Consider the following 17,481-nt stretch of genomic DNA (forward strand, 5'->3'; position numbering starts at 1 on the left):
AATTCATGCAAACTGAATTTATGCAAATCCATGTTTGTGGTTTGGCTGTGGTCAGCCTCAGGAAACAAAAGTGCTATATAACTGCCACATAGAATGTGATTTAAACCTGAGGTTTTATGAAGCCATGCAACATGCATGGTGCCATCTCCAGTGATGCTTAACGGTGCATCCGGGATATGAAAAGATGACACTGCAAATTCTCACAAACATCATGCAAAATTCATGGTAAGTCAGTATGTATATGTCTAATCATAGTAATGTACATGATTTTTTTTTTTTGCAATTCCTTCTTTTTCTCTTTAATTTGATAACTTGCATCTTGAAAGATGAGAAAGGTTTGAATGGTCACTGCACGAGCCAGTGAAAATCCTGGAAAAAAATGCCTAAGGATCACCTTGATTCAATATAAGGCAACCACTAAAGTGATATTTATAAAAACTATGTAGCAATGTGGAAAAATAAAGAAGCAGGTACAAAATTGAATGCACACTGACTGCGACTATGCAAAAAATTAAAATTATGCTTGCAATTATGCAAAAATGAGAGTATGCAAAATGAAGAGTTCTCGGGATCATGGGTGATACTTTCTCTCTTGTCCAAAATTTCTGGAGAAAGGTTTTATACATACCTCATAAGCAGAATGTAACTGGGGAGAAGGGACTCCCAGGGTGATTGCCAGTCGTGTAGCATTAACAGGTAAGGCTCAGGGAAGAAGGCTAGGGCACTGCTTTAGGGAGGATCACAAAATGAATCACAACGAGCTGGGAGGGGCAGAGTCATGTCAGGTGAAAGTCTAAAGGGGTGGCTAAATATCAACTCTCAGACCACTTCTATAGATGGGCACGCAGTGACATTGGACATGTGCCAACAACTTGGGATAAACTAGCTCTACTGAACAGTTCAGCAGGAACTTCAGCCTGAGAAGAAAGGTCAGCCCCTGTAGGGCAGCTGGTGGAGTGACATTTTCAGAGCACAGAAATCTACTCCCATAACAGAAAACTGCTCAACAAATACTGAAGTGACAGGCTTTCTGGTTTTGTGCCAGGTGTGGAATTTTTCAAATGTGATGGATACAGAGGTAATTCTAATGCAAAGTAAGGATTTAATTTATCATAAGTAGCACCTCAGATACAAGGACTTGAAACATATGTAGCAACCTCAATGCAATACATGGTTGTTACTGGTTATCTTACAGGGTTATCTGGTCTCCTGGTGTACTGCCCCAGTGGCCTCAGAATGGGCATGTATTTAAGGATTGGGCATCTGCTCCTTTTTACAGCTTTGCTTTTGATTATGTATGTTTATGGCTATGTATCTACACATTTTCCTTTTCTCTATTTCTTCTCTCTCTCTCTGTCTCTCTCTCTCTCACACACACACACACACACACACACATACACACACGCGCTCAAGAATACTATTTTTGGAAGGAAAAATATATTTTCCAGTTTCCCCATCTTAATGTGTTTATGCTTTTCTTTATCATATATATCTTTCCTTTAAATATAGGAAGCACTTTTCAGATTTTACCATCTTATATTATTTCCTAGCAGTTGAAATTGCAAGAAATTTCCTTAGTAAGTGAGGGAGGTATGATGAAAGGAAGTTTTTAAATGTGAACTCACTTGACCTAGCACTGCCATGTACTGCCGCACAGGCTGTGTGGACAGCACAGCCTTCTGGGGTTGTGCAATGCTGCAGCCCTGTATAAAATTCCCTTTGCCCTATTGTGTATTGCAAAAGAGGTATGATAGTAACCTATATGATGAAGTTGTTGGGAGGATTAAATGAGTAATATATAAAAAGTCTTTGGCACAGAGTGTAGCACATACTAAACGCTATATGTGTGTCTTGTTATCATTAGTCATCTAATAAACATGGTCTAAGACCAGAAAAGCTTAAGACAAATATTGGGTTAACAAGTTTCACCTCTTGATCTCCCTCATTTATGCTTTCTTTTTGTTAGAATTTGTTTTACAGGATTGATTACTAAGTAGGTTTGCTTTAATGACGGGGCAGGGAAGGAGTATTTGCAAGGTTAGGGACATTGAGATAAAGGATTTAAGATATCTAACTTGTCTTTATTCTTTTTTGTAGGCCTAGAAAATAAAAAATTAATGTCTTTATCAAAGCATAAATGATCCTTTCCTGACACCAAAAACTGGAATAACATAAACCAATGCTTCTTAGGAGCCACAGTGTGTACAGGATTCTTCTGCAGGGCTTGTTAAAACAGATTCCTGAGGCTGAGGCAGGAGAGCAGCGTGAACCCTAGAGGCGGAGCTTGCAGTGAGCCCAGTTCACACCACTGAATTCCAGCCTGGGCGACAGAGCAAGACTCTGTTTCAAAACAAAACGAAACAAACAAAAAACAAAAACCAAAAAACCCCACAAAAACAAAAACAAAAAGAAAAACAAAACGAAAAACCAGATTCCTGGGCCCCACCTCCAGAGTCTGAAGGTCAGAGTATAAATTGCTAACAAGCTCCAGGTGATGCTGATGCTGTGGTCCATGAACCACTCTTTGAGTCAACAGGTTGTAAAAAACATCTTTGGTAATTGTTCTCAAAGTCCAAGTCTCCTGGGAAGACGTGGAGCACTAGAAAGCCTTGTAACTTTTTCTGGACTATGACTGGGGAAGGAGGTAATAACGTACATCTTAGTTCTTAGAGTTCTGAGGCTCCTGAATGCTGCTGGGAGCCCTTGGTTCCAACTAATGGCAGCACGGGGACTGTAACTGTCTGTTGACTGTAAGTCCAACCATACTGGCTTCTTAAAGGCCACGACTATGGTTATGTCATCTCTGTGTTCCAGCACCTAGCAAACACCTACCAAAAAATTAGGTTGTAAATAAGTTTGTGTAAAATAAATAAAATAGATTAAATCATTTCCATCAAAAATAATGTATTTTTTTCAAAAGCAGCATTCTATCTTCCTCCTGAAGTTATTTCATAATAGAGAAAATGAGAAATTATTTTTTTCATATAGGTTCTCTCAGGCCCAGTTTCAAAAAAATATGATTCCCTATTTAGTGCTCTCGCCCCGAATGCTGAGGCTAAATGTCACCAGCGTTCCCTGACCTGGCTCTGCTGTTTCTCCACTGTTCCTCCTCACTCACATGTGGGAAGAACCACCTTGGGAGCAGAGCAGAGTAAGGACCAATTATTTTTAGAATTATAGCAGGTATTACTGTACTCAGTGTAACTATGTGTTTTCCCCCACAACTATGCCTAGAATATATATAGCAAAATTGTTGACATAATACATTTCTCCAAGTAATAGATTCTCAGATTTTTCTGTTTCTCCATTTTCTGCCCCTTCTTTTCAGGAACAGGCTTTATGTTTTATTTCCTTGTCATTTCTCCCCTATATTTGTAAGGTTGAAGAAGTCTGTTCACCTATAGAACCTAGGGGGACTTGCTCTTTCCCTCTTTGTTCTCTCACCATTTGGATTCTCCAAGGGGCCAGACTTGGTCAGAACTATAAGGAGGCCTTCTGCCTTGCAATCTATATCCTCTACTTCTATTAGATATGTCAAAATATTTGTGATGTATGTTATATTCTTACATATAGGCAGAAGGAAGAGCAAGAGCAAAGGTGAAGGGAGGAAGAATATCAAACACTCGATGCTTCAAGGTGTTCCGTATGAATGGGGCATGAAGTCGAGGGGACATTAGATAAGCACGAAGAGGCAGTTAGGGGCTGGATGACAATGAACAGCCTGTAAGCCCAATGGAGGAGTTTGCATTTTATTTGGGAGACAGTGGGAAACATTAGTTCTCTCACCTCACTATGTATTGGGTGCTCACCAGTAAGCCAAGCAGTGTTGGGGTCCATGGGGCATTGCTACTGTTGTTCATAAAAGTCCTGACCAAAGGGTATGATTTTTAAATCAAGTTCCTTGGAGTCTGGATGCAAAAGTAAAATTGCTCATTCATCTAGACAAAAACAAGTTACTTCCTTTTTTTAAAAAATGCAGAATTTACAAAGTTTTTAGCTTAAAAATTTAACAGTATCTAACCTGTTTATGAGCTCAATTTGTTTTATCTTGTAGTAAATAGTTTGATTAATGAAATCCATCAACTTATGCAACATAACTCATTTTTTTCAGGGACTACTCCCATAGTTCATAAAATTTTATGTGTCAATTTTGGGGACACATTTAAGGTTTAAAGAGAGAAGCTGAGAATGCAGGGAAGTGATGATTGAACAACCCTTGACTGGAAGAAAACAACTTCTATGCTTAGTGTTTTTCTACAAGAAAATTAATTAATTATTCACAAATTATCCAAATGAGATAATTTTGTTAAAAAACAAAGTGATGAATGAATGTTTTTTCTATTCAGAACATCCAGCACAAAGCCTGGATGGTACATTCTCTCACCATTTCTTTAATAAGTCACTTATTCATATATTTCAAGAATGAGATCATTTGGCCAAAAAATACGATGAGGAATAAATAACAATTGTACTGAATGATCACTTGTGTGTGTGTGTGTGTGTGTGTGTGTGTGTGTGTGTGTTTCCTAGATCACAAGACAGGAAGGAAGTGGTACCCATTCCAACTGGGGGTAAACCATGTGAAAAATTAAACCAAAAATGGAAATGACAGAATTATAGAGTTGTTTTGGAGAAAAGGAAGAAAGCAATGGAGCATTAAAAAAAACAGGTTTGCAAGAACTGCATTTCTGTCAAACCTTATATATGCAGAGTCAGAATAAAAGACACATTCCAGAGGCAGGGATCAGAGAGTGGTGCTGAGGAGAGAAGAAAAAACACGCACTGCAAAGTCTGGATGGGAGAGAAGTAAAAGCGCAGCCACAGAATGACAAGGTCGGGGCAATGGCAGAGCATGAGCATCTCAGTCCAAAGTCAGAAGAGAAAAAGGGAACTTTACCTCTAAACTCTCCCTGTTGTTTACATATGAAAATAAGAAGAACATTTTTGTATGGGCTTCCTGATCCTTTGTCATTTTTATTATTATAAGTGATAAAATTGAATTTATAACATAAATCATGGAGGTACGAATATTTCCGCTCACAACTGGTTTCCAAAGCCCTTCTGACAATAGATGCTGATTCAATCAGTAACCACCGAGTTCACCTGCAGGGTTCATTAGACAAAAGCACTGGCAGCTGACTTCAAAACGGATGGGCCTGGAAGCTGAACTGTGGATACGGTTCACAATCTCCATGGCCAGTTGAGGGGGAGATGATAAACTGAACCAGGTGGAGAGGCCCTGAGAGATGAGCTGTAGAAAAACCATCTGTGTCAACATGGAGGAAACACTTTGTTAATCCCAGGGTAGTTTAGGAGATTTCAAAGTTCACTTTAAAAATCTTTAATATCTGTATCCTGATGGATACTGGGAAGATGTCACAAAGTTTGTGAGAACCATTTTAAGAAGAGTTAGGAAGTATCTAATATAAACATCTTTTTATAAAAATCTGTCAGACAAATAGACTTTTAGCTGTGCACTTGAAATACACACTTTTCTCAAATGAATATTCTGGTTTGATTACTATGCTTATCTTACCAACGTGGGACACTTGGAAGAAAGGAAAGGAAGCATCATAATTTAGAAAGGCAGTTATAGGAGTGGATGAATGAACTCAAGACTAAAGGCTGCAGACCCAAGTTTAAATATTGCCTGTGATGTGAAGCAAACTGGTGAACGCAGTCAAGTTACCTTTTTATTCCAAGACTTGCTTAACTGATTTTGATTATAACAGAACCAATATGATTATGCTTCGTAGAACATCTTTTCATCAAAGTTTAGCTGTACACCTACAATGCTCCTTAAGCACTCTTATCATATACATACACACTCCTTCCCCTATTAAGGTGACTAGAAATGGGTTCCACGGGATGGAATTTTTAACTTTTTAATCCACTGGATTAGAGTATCTTCTGAAATTCCTTCCAGATCTAATATTTACAGTTCTCATTTTGATCAGATGAACCTACTTAAAAATCAACAGCAAAAATAAATAAGTACTGCAACACTCCTTCCACAATAAAAGGCTGAATAGGTTTCTTTTCAAGTTCTATACCAAATGGCTGAGTCTAATTTTAAGTACTACTGTCTCTGACTGTTACTTTCATATATCACATCATTTTTACACTCAACATGTCACCTCATGTCATTTCAATTATGCATTTGTTTTCTCACTGACTAAACATTGTGCCAGCACTTCTATCTATTAGATTAAAAAGAAGGAAAACATGGGCTACTTGAAAATGACTTAACAGCGATACATTTTTCCAGCTTGAAAGTCTAGTATTTTTCTTTTATGCTGCATGTAATGAACATAGGCTGTATATTAATATCTTAAAGTAAAGATACCTAATAGCATTTCAGATATTTGTTGAACTTGAGATGGTGACTCATGATGTCTCTCTTGGTGATTACAGTTTTTAACTGAGCCCTGTGAGTTAGTTGCATTACTGCTTGGAAAATTGGGGAAGATGGACTGGTAGAGGAGAGCTAGGTGTGTGCTTGCTGGTTAACAATGCTGGAACCTTATTTACTCACAGAGATGGCTAGCCTGGCAAAAGCAGAAGACAGTAAACACAGTCCTGCATAGGTAGAAACATCAGCAATACTTCCTCCTCATAAATAACTGCCCTACTCATTTTATCAAATGGGAATTTTTTACATTTTAAATTGGCTAGTTTTCTTTGGAGGTACTTCAATTTCCCAAGGAACGTAAGGCCAGCGTCAATTATAACTTAATGTCCATTAATTTAATCAGATCAACAACTAGGTTAGTTTAATTTTCAGTGGGGAAAGTGTAAAATGGGAGAGAAACAGAGGAGAGCACATATGACTCTTCTTGGATTTTAGAGACTCATGAGTATAGTAAGTCATAAACTGGACCCCATGGGCTATATAAACACTCAGACTGTTTTGTCTGATTATATACTATTTAAAATTAAGAAAAAGATTGTAAACATGTAAAAAGAAAAGATTAATGCCTTTTTTGAAAAATTCATATGTGTGGTGAGACTGAGCCCATTCCCAACAAGGTGGCAATCAGCCGAAGCTGGTAGGTGCTGCCACCTCTACCGGGTCCAGCTCCCACCAAGTAGCCACTGACTCCTTCACTCCCTATGTTTCTTATGCACAGTCTACTAGCCTCATTTCTGGACCTGGATGATTGGAAAAGGCATTTGCATCCATTACCCCAGACTAGACTTGATTGTTTAAAATCATTATAAATCAATATCCTAAAATTCCAATGACATCTTTTTCTTTTTCTTTTTTTTTTTTTTAACTCTTATTTTAGGTTCAGGGCTACATGTACAGGTTTGTTATATGGGTAAACTGCATGTCATGGCGATATGTTGCGCAGATTATCTCATTATCCAGATAATAAGCATATTTACCTGATAGGCAGTTTTTTGGTCCTCACCCTTCTCCCACCCTCCACCCTCAAGTAGGCCCTGGTGTCTGTTGTTCCCATCTTAATGTCCATATGTAACTGATGTTTAGCTCCCACTTATAAATGAGAACATGTGGTATTTGCTTTTCTGTTTCTGTGTTAGTTTGCTTAGTAAAACGACCTCCAGCTCCATCCATGTTGTTGCAAAGGACATGATCTTGCAAAAATCCAGGAAGATAACCTAGGAAATACCATTCTGGACATAGAACTGTGCAAAGATTTCATGACGAAGATGCCAAAAGCAATTGCAACAAAAACAAAAGTTGACAAATGGCACCAAATTAAAGAGCTTCTGCACAGCAAAAGAAACTGCCAACAGAAAAAACAGACAACCATAGAATGGGAGAAGGTATTCACAAACTATGCATCTGACGAAGGTCTAATATCCAGAGTCTTTAAGGCACTTAAACAGATTCACAAAAAACAAACAACTCCATTATAAAGTGGGCAAAGGACATGAATAGACACTTTTCAAAAGAAGACATACACACAGTCAACAAGTATATGAAAAAATGCTCCACATCGCTAATCACTAGAGAAATGCATACCCAAACCACAATGAGATACCAAGGGGATCTTACAGCTATTTAGTCTAACTATCTATCAACTACCACCATGCTTTCACCTCAGCACTTGCCATTTATAAAGCACTTACCACATGCCATGTACTTTGCTAGGCATTTATGTACAAGAACTTATTTACTTCTCCCAAAAACTTTACGAAATAGATATTTTCCTCATTTTATAGCAGAGCAGCCTGTGGCTCAGAGAGCTGGTTAATTTTCCCAAATAGCTACGACATGGCCATAGTCTGTTTTCATTCAGATTTGTGACTGTAAAGGCCCTGCTCTTAACCACTGTGTAAGAGTGACACACACACATTCTGTGTTATATTCACAATGCCAAGCACATGGCCTGGCAGAAGAGCTGGCACCACTGAAAATGTGCTAGACTAGAGTATCTAATACTGTTCCAAGCAAGGCATGCAGAATGTCTAATAGTAAACCAGTGGAAATAACCAAAGTGAAAATGTCACGATACCATATCCATCTCCAACTCATCATTCAGGAGGCACGAGTTACAGTGGAAAGAGTCCCAAGACAAAGGAGTGGTGGCTCTGGATTCTAGACTTGGGACTGACCAAAGGAGGCCAAACTGGACACATGGCTCCACAAGGGAGCACCCCGTTTGAGCCTCACAGCAGTCATCTGAGCAGATGTTATTATTACATTGTACAGATGAAGAAACGGAAACTCAGAGAACTTGAACTACTTACTCCAAAATCTTCTGCTTATTAATGGCAGGGCCAAGACTAGGAACCAGGGCAATGGATTCTTTCTTCAGCTATCTTGCCAGCCTCTGTGCCACTCTATGATACGTGACTCTCTGTGTTTTCTGGCTTTATACCATCAGACTTTAACAATCGGATTTTTAAAGTAAAGATTCTAAAATGAAGGATATTAGACTTGCCCTTTGTGTTTTTCCTAGAGTCCGTTGATGCTTAGGAGAATCCGTACACTAAATTGAAATGCATGAAGCTAAACAAACCAACCAAAAAATAAACTCAGCATCGTGAGTTTACAAGGAAAATACAAAGTAAGATACTTGGCATTACTGTAATTTTGCCCTCCAAATTATCAGTAACTCAGAATTGTTTTTATATTACTTGATACAAATAGGGAATATTTAGGAATAAAATGCAGGGTGATTATGCTTTCACTCTAGTAACTTTTCTATTTAACTTAATGGAAGAAATTTCCCCCTTCCATGTACAATACTTATTGATGATAAATAGTTTGCAGACAAGATGGGATTGATTGGACTGCAACAGTGAATCTTTGTTTACTCCAATGCTGAGTTCAGATAGACAGCAAATTTGAATAGTCTCTCTCATCCCAAATAAATCTGGCTTCTTTTCATTCAATTATTTTTCATCGATCAATCTTTCCTGAGGGAAACACTAATGAGCCTATGTCAGCTGTGAGTATAATTAAGGCAACTACAACTGCATAATGTGCTTTGTCCTTCAGATGTCTCAGAGTTTCATGCTTCAGAATCTGCAGGCTGAGCAGGTGGTCTCCTTTCTGCAACTCTAGAGGAGGTTTCTGTTCTTCTGACCAAATACAGAGTTCTAAGAAGGTACCCAGGGACGGTGTTACACCTAATACCAAGAGATAGGATATCATACTTTGTAAGTGTCCTCAGGGGTAAATGGGATCTGAATTACATTTAAGTTAAGTCACCACATTGATATGACCAAGAAAGCATTGACCAGATGGGGCTGGCTACCACAACAAGGCAGGAACACATATTACCCTCGTCCATTTTACTGTCTGTGAGTCTGAGACCAAAGTTAGTTGCTTAGATGTTGGTAGGATCACACTATCTATTAGTACCAGATAAGCTGGGTATCTTCTCTGTTAATCTGTTTTTCTTGTTCTTCCATTTTAATTTCATATTGGCCTATATTTTTCTCTTGAGGATCCATTTTCACAACAACCACTAGGACAGAACTGCAATCCAACTTGAATGCTTATGAGCTATTGGAGGCACAAGGGTGAGGTTATCATTTATCTCTTCTTCTTCATTAGAAAAAGATCACAGAAGTTCTAGTGTCCATTGCTTTCTGCTCAGGCTTCCCTTACAAGGTGAAAAAGAGACTCCCAAAAAGGTTGTAAGCTGAGTGTGTGTTGTCTCTTCCCAGGACCCTTCTCATGCCTGGTAGAGGTTCTCCTTGAGGAAGTTGTGACAGGAAAGGCAAGTGGTTTTCACAACTACCTTTTAGCTCTAGTTTTATTTACACTTGCTTTAAGGGGCATTTTTCTCCTGACAAAGCCATAGGGCTCAAGAGGGAATTAAACAGTTAAGGAGTGTTGGTGGGGAAGTTTATTCCTGTGAGGGTTAAATAAATAAATGTTGACCATTTACGATACTTTCTAGTAGACGGTTATTTTATATAATTAGAGCACTGAGACAAAACAGTTTCTTAATCCATTTCTGGCATGATCAGTAATGAGCAATGGTACAGAGCTATGTGAGGTGACAGAAAGAGCATGGGACTGGATGGCAGGACGGAGAGCTGGCCTCTAGGGCTCTCTCTGCACCTAACCAGGGAGTTGGGCAACTTCATTCAGCTTTCTGGATCTCAAAGTTCCTGTTTGCTAAATTGGGGATGAAGGGAGGTGGGGAGTGAAGTGGTGACGCCTAGCTAATTAAAATGACATAAATGATATACACTTTATAGAGCACTTTTACATATTTTAACTCAGAGAAACTCTAGGAGGTGGGAAGAGCAGAGGATCATTTTACAAACAATATCAGAAAACTTATTTGAAAATGAGAAAACTGAGCTCAGAGAGGTTCAAGATTACCGGGTTTCCATGTGGATTTAGCCAGACTGTAAACCTGGTTCTTTAAAGGTACCTTTGGTTGTAAATGGCTGCGGTTTTCTTGTTTTCTGGTCTTGTTATTACGTTAAATGCTTACGAATTCCAGTTTTTAGATCCCTGGGTAATGCCAGGTTGAAGAATGTTAAATTTATCAAAAATTACATATTTTTTTCCTCTTTTAAAACTGCGTTAGTTGTTTTCTCTGACCCAGTGATTCACAAAGTGTGGTCTGGAACCAGCAGCAGTAGCTGACTACTTAGAAATGCAAATTCTCAGGCGGCATGCATCTCAGACCTGCAGAATCAGAAACCCCGGGGGTGGGGCCCAGTAATCTATGTTATATCAAGCCCTCCTGGGGATGCTAAGGCAGCTAAAGCTTGAGAACTATTGCTCTGACCTGGATATACTTGTTCCCTCTGTAACTGGCTGAAATTTGACATTTCCCAACCTACTTGCACTAAGGGTTATGCAACTGCAACTTTGAGTCCTATAACCAAGTAAATCCACAACATGCTGTTAAACCCATTTTTACAATACATGAACCTGTAACTGCATCCATCATATAACCAAAAGAGTCTATAAATTTATTAGTCTTTGTTACCTCCTTTAAGTCTACTTGGAATTTGAAAACATTTTTAAAAATTGTTATCTAGCTCCAGCTTATCATAAACCTTAAGTTGGCTGTAACTAAAAATAGTAATTTATAATAGAATGAATTGACTCAAAGTGGTTAATGGTTTTAATCCCTTAAGTCAAGGCACTTGACTATCTACTCCCACACCTGAAATCTCAGTAACTTCAGAAGGAAATTCATGTGTACATGAAACCTAAACAAGACCCTCCTTTCCTCCATTTAGGAAGGAACAGTTTCACAAATAATAAAAATGTGCCATAATAGATGTTTAAAATTTGTCTTTTAATATTTTTTTTTACAAAGCCAAACATAGCATTTACTAATTAGTTATAATATTTTTATGGCAAATGTTTGGGTTTTGGAGGCATTAAGGTTTTAATCCAATACATTCCCTTTGATTACCTTCTATGCTTAAAGTTTGAAAACCTTGGAGACTTCTGTTGGAAAATAGGGACTCTGACCCCAGTGTGATACATTTCTATTTAAATGACTCTGTGTGTGTGTGTGTGTGTGTGTGTGTGTGTGTGTCATATGGCACCTTTTACCATAGGACATCAACACTCACTTAAGTGTTCTCTGAAATGTTTTTATACATATCCCAAATAAATTTTGTCAATACAATTTCACAAAGAGAGGAAAACAACATTGTCTTTAAAGAATAGAACCTTACACATTTCCAAAATACACTTTTTTTTTTCCATGTTGAAATAACACAGAAATCATCTTTTACCTCCTTGAGTGAAGGCAGCCAGGAAGAACAAAATCCACATACACGGTGCTGCTTCTGTTATTAATTTGCTTATATAAGCAAGACTGTGGGCTTTCCGTGGAAGTACAAGATTTGCAAATCATATGACTGATAAAATGGCATATAGCTTACACAGCATGTGTAGAGTGACAGCTTCTGAATGACGGATTTAAAGAAATTAGGAGACTTCTGCCCATTGCAGAACTCCAATTATTTTATTTATTCTCTTTAGATTTTCTTTTGGCACTGCTTACTGAAAAAGCTACCTGCAGTTATATGAAGATTGACTATAACATATTTCTACCATGTTTTTGAAAAGATATAGGAAGAATAAACTGAACATAAAGATTCCTCCATAATGCTATAGAGTTGTAATTTTATTATACATATAAAATACATACATATGTATAATGTCATCATATATGTATAACTCATATCTATGAGATGGAGCAATATTCAATTTCTGAAAAACAAATGTACATATACATACACACATGCTTAATCTGTTGACCTCTTAAACTTTGAGATAATTTCTTATAGCTTTATAAAGACTAATTACAGTGTTTCCCCAAATATTTTACTTTGAGATATCGTCACTGTCGTTGTTTCAACCTAGGATTTGCTCACAACATCAACACCAAATAAATCTCTCAAAAAAAGAAGGACTACTCTTTCTGCCAACAGCAAACACCAAAGCCAACTCATATTCATAATTACTCATCTTTTGAAACATGTTTTGACATGAATAACTCAGCAAAGCTGAGTCACTGCCAAATAGTACCAACTTGTGCAATGGCACTGGAAGAAATGTGATAACTACAGAGGCAAACAGTGACTCTGAGAAAATTGAATCCACCCTCATTTGATCCAGGTAATAAAAGTGCTATTTTCTGAAGAAGCAGGAAGGTTTTGTTCTCTTCTTTTTTCTCTCTTTTCTTTAAGATTCCTTAACAATTAGTAAAATGTGTTTAGTCACAACAATAGAAATTTTGTCAAAGGATCATGAGAAAAAAGAACATGGCTTCATTTGGCTTTTCACCACAAGGATCTCAAAATATAACTTTGTAGTTTTCTGAACACCAAAACTCAGTTAAAACACAAAGATTTAGGCAAAAAAGAAGGAAAGAAAAGAAAAGCTTTGGGGTAGGAAGATAGCAAAGAAGAAGGAAAAAATAAGAATTTAACTTCTATATGATTAAGAAAGAAAATAACTAATTTTTCATTTTATTAGAGAAATATATACATATATGTATTCTCATAATATACCCAGGTTTATTTTACTAGTTCATTTGCCAGGTGGGTCCAGTCCTTTGATCAGAATCCCAGTCTATGGGTGGGATCAGACATAGATTGCATGCCCTAAGTAATTAATCTGGCATAAAGTAACAGTTAATAGCCCAGTAGAGCACATGGGCTACAGCTCCACTCACCTTATTAACTTAACTGATAACATGGCACTCCACACATCCCCTACCCTGTTCTACACAGGAGCAGGAGGGCAATAACGAGAAAAACTCGGAAGCATTTTGAGTGAGTGCTGTAAAATCAATATATTCTGCACCTCGGTGGAGAGATGTTTCGGCAAGTTTTTCCAGAAGACCATCTCAGTTACCTCAGTTACTCCAAGCCTAACAAACAAGTCTCTAAGTCAATTATTTCTGGTTGATACCTTCTGATGGTCATTTTTCCTTTTTTCAGAAATATGTACAATAGCTCCCTGAATGCAATTGTTATGATGCAAAACAAACTGTATGATCAGGAAACTGAGCAAATTCAGATGCCTGTCTGTAAATTACTGACTGCTTTCTTTCTAATCTCTTAATCTATTCAGATCTCTTTGAATTATTTCTCTGTCTATAGCTTTTGCATCGCTCTCAGAGGCTGTGCCACTTATGCATTAAATAGATGTGCAGTTATCTTGTCTCATTGATAATTAACAGAGATGTTAAGGGCTAGTGCCAATTCAGTGGCATGGGCTGGAAACCTTCCATTACCTGGTATGTCATTGTTCATGCTCTATTAAGCAGTTTTCATTTCACCTTATAGGCCCATATAACATCCAAGCTAGAGGTTTCTCAAATTACAGGTGGTACTACAGATTTTATTAATAGCCTCTTCTTTTTGTTTTCAGAATCATCTTTATGTATATTGCAGACAATATGGAAAATTAAATTGGGCAATATATATGCCTTAAAGTTCTCAGTTTTTTTTCTCTCTCTAAATTATAATTAATTGTTTCACAAGATAGACTAATGGCAGTGTTTCTCATTTTCAAGATGATATATTTTATTGTTATTATCTTTTTCCCAAGCAAATTATCATTGTTGTTTTGACTCATTTTATCAAGTGATCCCTTTAATTTTCCAAAAGTTCTCTTACTCTAGCTTTATTTCCATCATTCATACATATGCATGCTGGCATCAGGCAAAAGTCAGTGGATCAGAGGCATCGTATGGGGCGGCTTAGCTGCTCTCAAAATCTTGTTATGCAGGCTTTAGCCAGACAGGCTAACACAGCTGCCAGAGAAGGGCTGAACACTCAAAAGGCTTTAGTCATCAAAATATACAGTATAACAGTAGAAAATGTATGTAAGTATTCACTTACCTGCTTTTGATCAACAATTATTTCGAGGTCTTCATCACTGCTTAGTTTTCCATATCCTTGTTCTTTACTTTTCTTGTGAAAGAATAATTTTAAATGATCATTTAGTTTCTATCCATTAACAATCTTAATTCCTACTTAATACTTTTAAAGATAAAAGTCTTAGCCTTGTTCACCAGTCATAATGCATCATTCTTTATACAAATCGCTCATGTACAACAGCAAATGTTTTTATAGTCAAACTGCTGTCTTATCATTATTCATTAACAATATCTGCTTAGCCTCCACTATCCAACTTATACTTTTAATCTTTTTCTCAATATTCTTATGCTTCTCTTTTTAGTCCTGTTGTATCAGAAAAGATTCTTTAACACTTTGAGATAAATAAGCAATTCTTTGAAGAATCCTAGCACATTTTTCTTAAAGATTGGAAATTAATTTAGTTTTATACTCAAGACTTCCAACTATTCAATGTTTTGTTTTAATGTCTTACATATTGTTTAAGAATAATAGAAGTATTATGCAACTCAGATAATGAATCTTCAGATTTTCAACATTTGCTTGCAAGTCAGATGAATACTAACATTGGAAAACCCAACTCAGAAATAATTGTAAAGAGATAAATAAAATAATTTACAAAATTAGGTATTTGAAAAGTTGGAGGACAGACTATTTTAAGAGTTCATTTAAATGCACTTTTTTGGCATTTTGTCATAATTTATTTTGACCCAAAGACCACTCTCCATCTATTTCCTCCATAGCAAAATCTACAAATTCTAAAGTTAGAAAAGGACATAGATAATGACAATCATTTTACACTTGTGCTACAGGGGAAAGATAATATGTCTGAGCCTTTTTTTCTCCCAACGCAACGGTTGATGAGAATACTAGAAATGTCATGTTGTGTCTTCACACCAGTAACAAATGAAAAATAAAAACCACTACATAGTCAGCTGTAGTTCAAGGTTATTTATTTATTTTAAAGATTCTTGCTTTAGTTATTAATCAACATCAACTTGAATTAAGGGAATTAAAAAGCTTATGTTTGCATCTACTGTGTCATATTAGGGTCCTCATCTCATTGGGGGATGAGATATATCCATCAGTGAACATGATATAAATCTTCACAATGTGAGCACAATTCTTAGTTTTTCCCCATAACATTCAAAAACCAGAATTACGCATTTTTTTTTCCACAAAAACATACCTCCAATTTTTGTGGGATTTTCTTTCTACTGTAATAAAGACATTTCTGAGTCTTCCAAGTATTAGGATGCATAAATAAAACCCAAATTCTCATTTATATATTAATGAACTTAGCCACTCAGAACAGAACAGATGGCCACAGCATTTCTCCCTATTTTATTCTTGTCCTCATTTGAGGTTCCATTTCAAGATTGATGGAAAACAAAAAGAACAGGGTTGGTTTCAGCAACTTCCTTCCTATCACTTTGCTTTTGTATTCTTTTTGTTCACTGGTTGCCATAAGATATTGTCTAGAGAGCCTCTAATGCAAAACACTTAGAAATGCCTTTCCAAATATTGATCTGTATACGTACCAAGTAGCTCATTTGCATGACCCGGTTTCTGGACAAAAGGACATTAAGTAGAGATGGAATGTGGGTTCTTCCATCCATTTCACTGTCAGACATCCCAGAATTCTTTGTGCCAGTGGCAGTGGCTTCCTTGCCAGAACTTGCTGACCAGAGAACCACAGATCTTGCCCAGCAACAGCATTAATAATGTACAACAATAATTGAAGTATTCCTGAATCATTGTCTTGACTTTGTAAACATTGTGAAATTTTTGGCTAGCACAAAAAAGTCACTGAAGTGAAAATTTCCTTTTCTAACTAATTTTTATCCATGCACTTCTATACTCTTTGACTGTTGTTCCCATTTAATGTTTTAAAAAATCCACCTATTTTAAATTATATAATTTTTTAATTTACTTCTCTGCATATGGACTCTTCAGCCTCCTCATCATAAAAGCTCTTGATTTCCCCTTTTTAATCTCCTATTCTAAACTTTCTTGACAATCACTGCTAACAGAATGTCAGCACTCACAGAACATCATTCGAAACTGCAATTTCTGCAAATACCAAATTCTGCCTCTCCAATCTCAACTCCTTATCTAATTTAGTAGTAAATTTTCCCTGGAAGAGGCTAGTTCAGGGAAGGAAATTATGTCCCCCAACTAATCTAAATAGAAGCTGGCATTTTCCAAGAGTGGGAGGAGGCATTTAGAGCTCTGGTTTTGTACTTAAACCTCTGGTCTCCAAACAGCACACAACAGTACACAAAGCCAAAGCCTTACAGTTTGACTCTAGAATTAAGCAATATTTTCTAGTTCACCCCATAACCCCGGGAGGATTAATCCTTTTCTAAGCCATAATGGTATTCACTCACTTACTGCTTATTTCTAGTGCGAGCATAATCCTCTTTCAAGCACTCAGCTTCCCACTTTGACTGCTTAGCTCAGCCAGCCCAGGCAGGGATCTTCAGCTCTCCTCCCTCCTCCCAGCCGGGAATCCCTGTCTTCTATCTATGCACTTTTGTCAAGCACAAAAAAGCAAGTCCACAGCTTCTGTGTGGTCTTTCACAGTAGCCAAAGGACTGAACTAGAAGGAAATAGAAAGCTAATCTCTCCACCGCCCAAGTGTGA

General features: G+C 37.2%; 1 protein-coding gene across 5 annotated transcripts in view; it reads right to left on the minus strand.

Annotated features, from left to right (window-relative positions):
• PEX5L (peroxisomal biogenesis factor 5 like) overlaps window positions 1-17,481 on the minus strand; it is a 238,653-nt gene that overhangs the window by 164,136 nt on the left and 57,036 nt on the right. Inside the window, exons 1-2 of one of the 5 annotated variants that reach the window (XM_015131542.3) lie at window positions 17,230-17,434; window positions 14,821-14,892 (exon numbers count right to left, since the gene is read on the minus strand). The exons of 1 other annotated variant lie outside the window; for it this stretch is intronic. Coding sequence is in view for 2 of the 4 variants with exons in the window: in XM_015131534.3 (XP_014987020.2) it covers window positions 14,821-14,892; window positions 16,377-16,469 (165 nt within the window). In the remaining 2 variants the exon portion in view is untranslated. 5 annotated transcript variants of the gene reach the window in all.

This window comes from Macaca mulatta, chromosome 2, assembly GCF_049350105.2.
Source record: "Macaca mulatta isolate MMU2019108-1 chromosome 2, T2T-MMU8v2.0, whole genome shotgun sequence".
NCBI lineage: Eukaryota > Metazoa > Chordata > Mammalia > Primates > Cercopithecidae > Macaca > Macaca mulatta.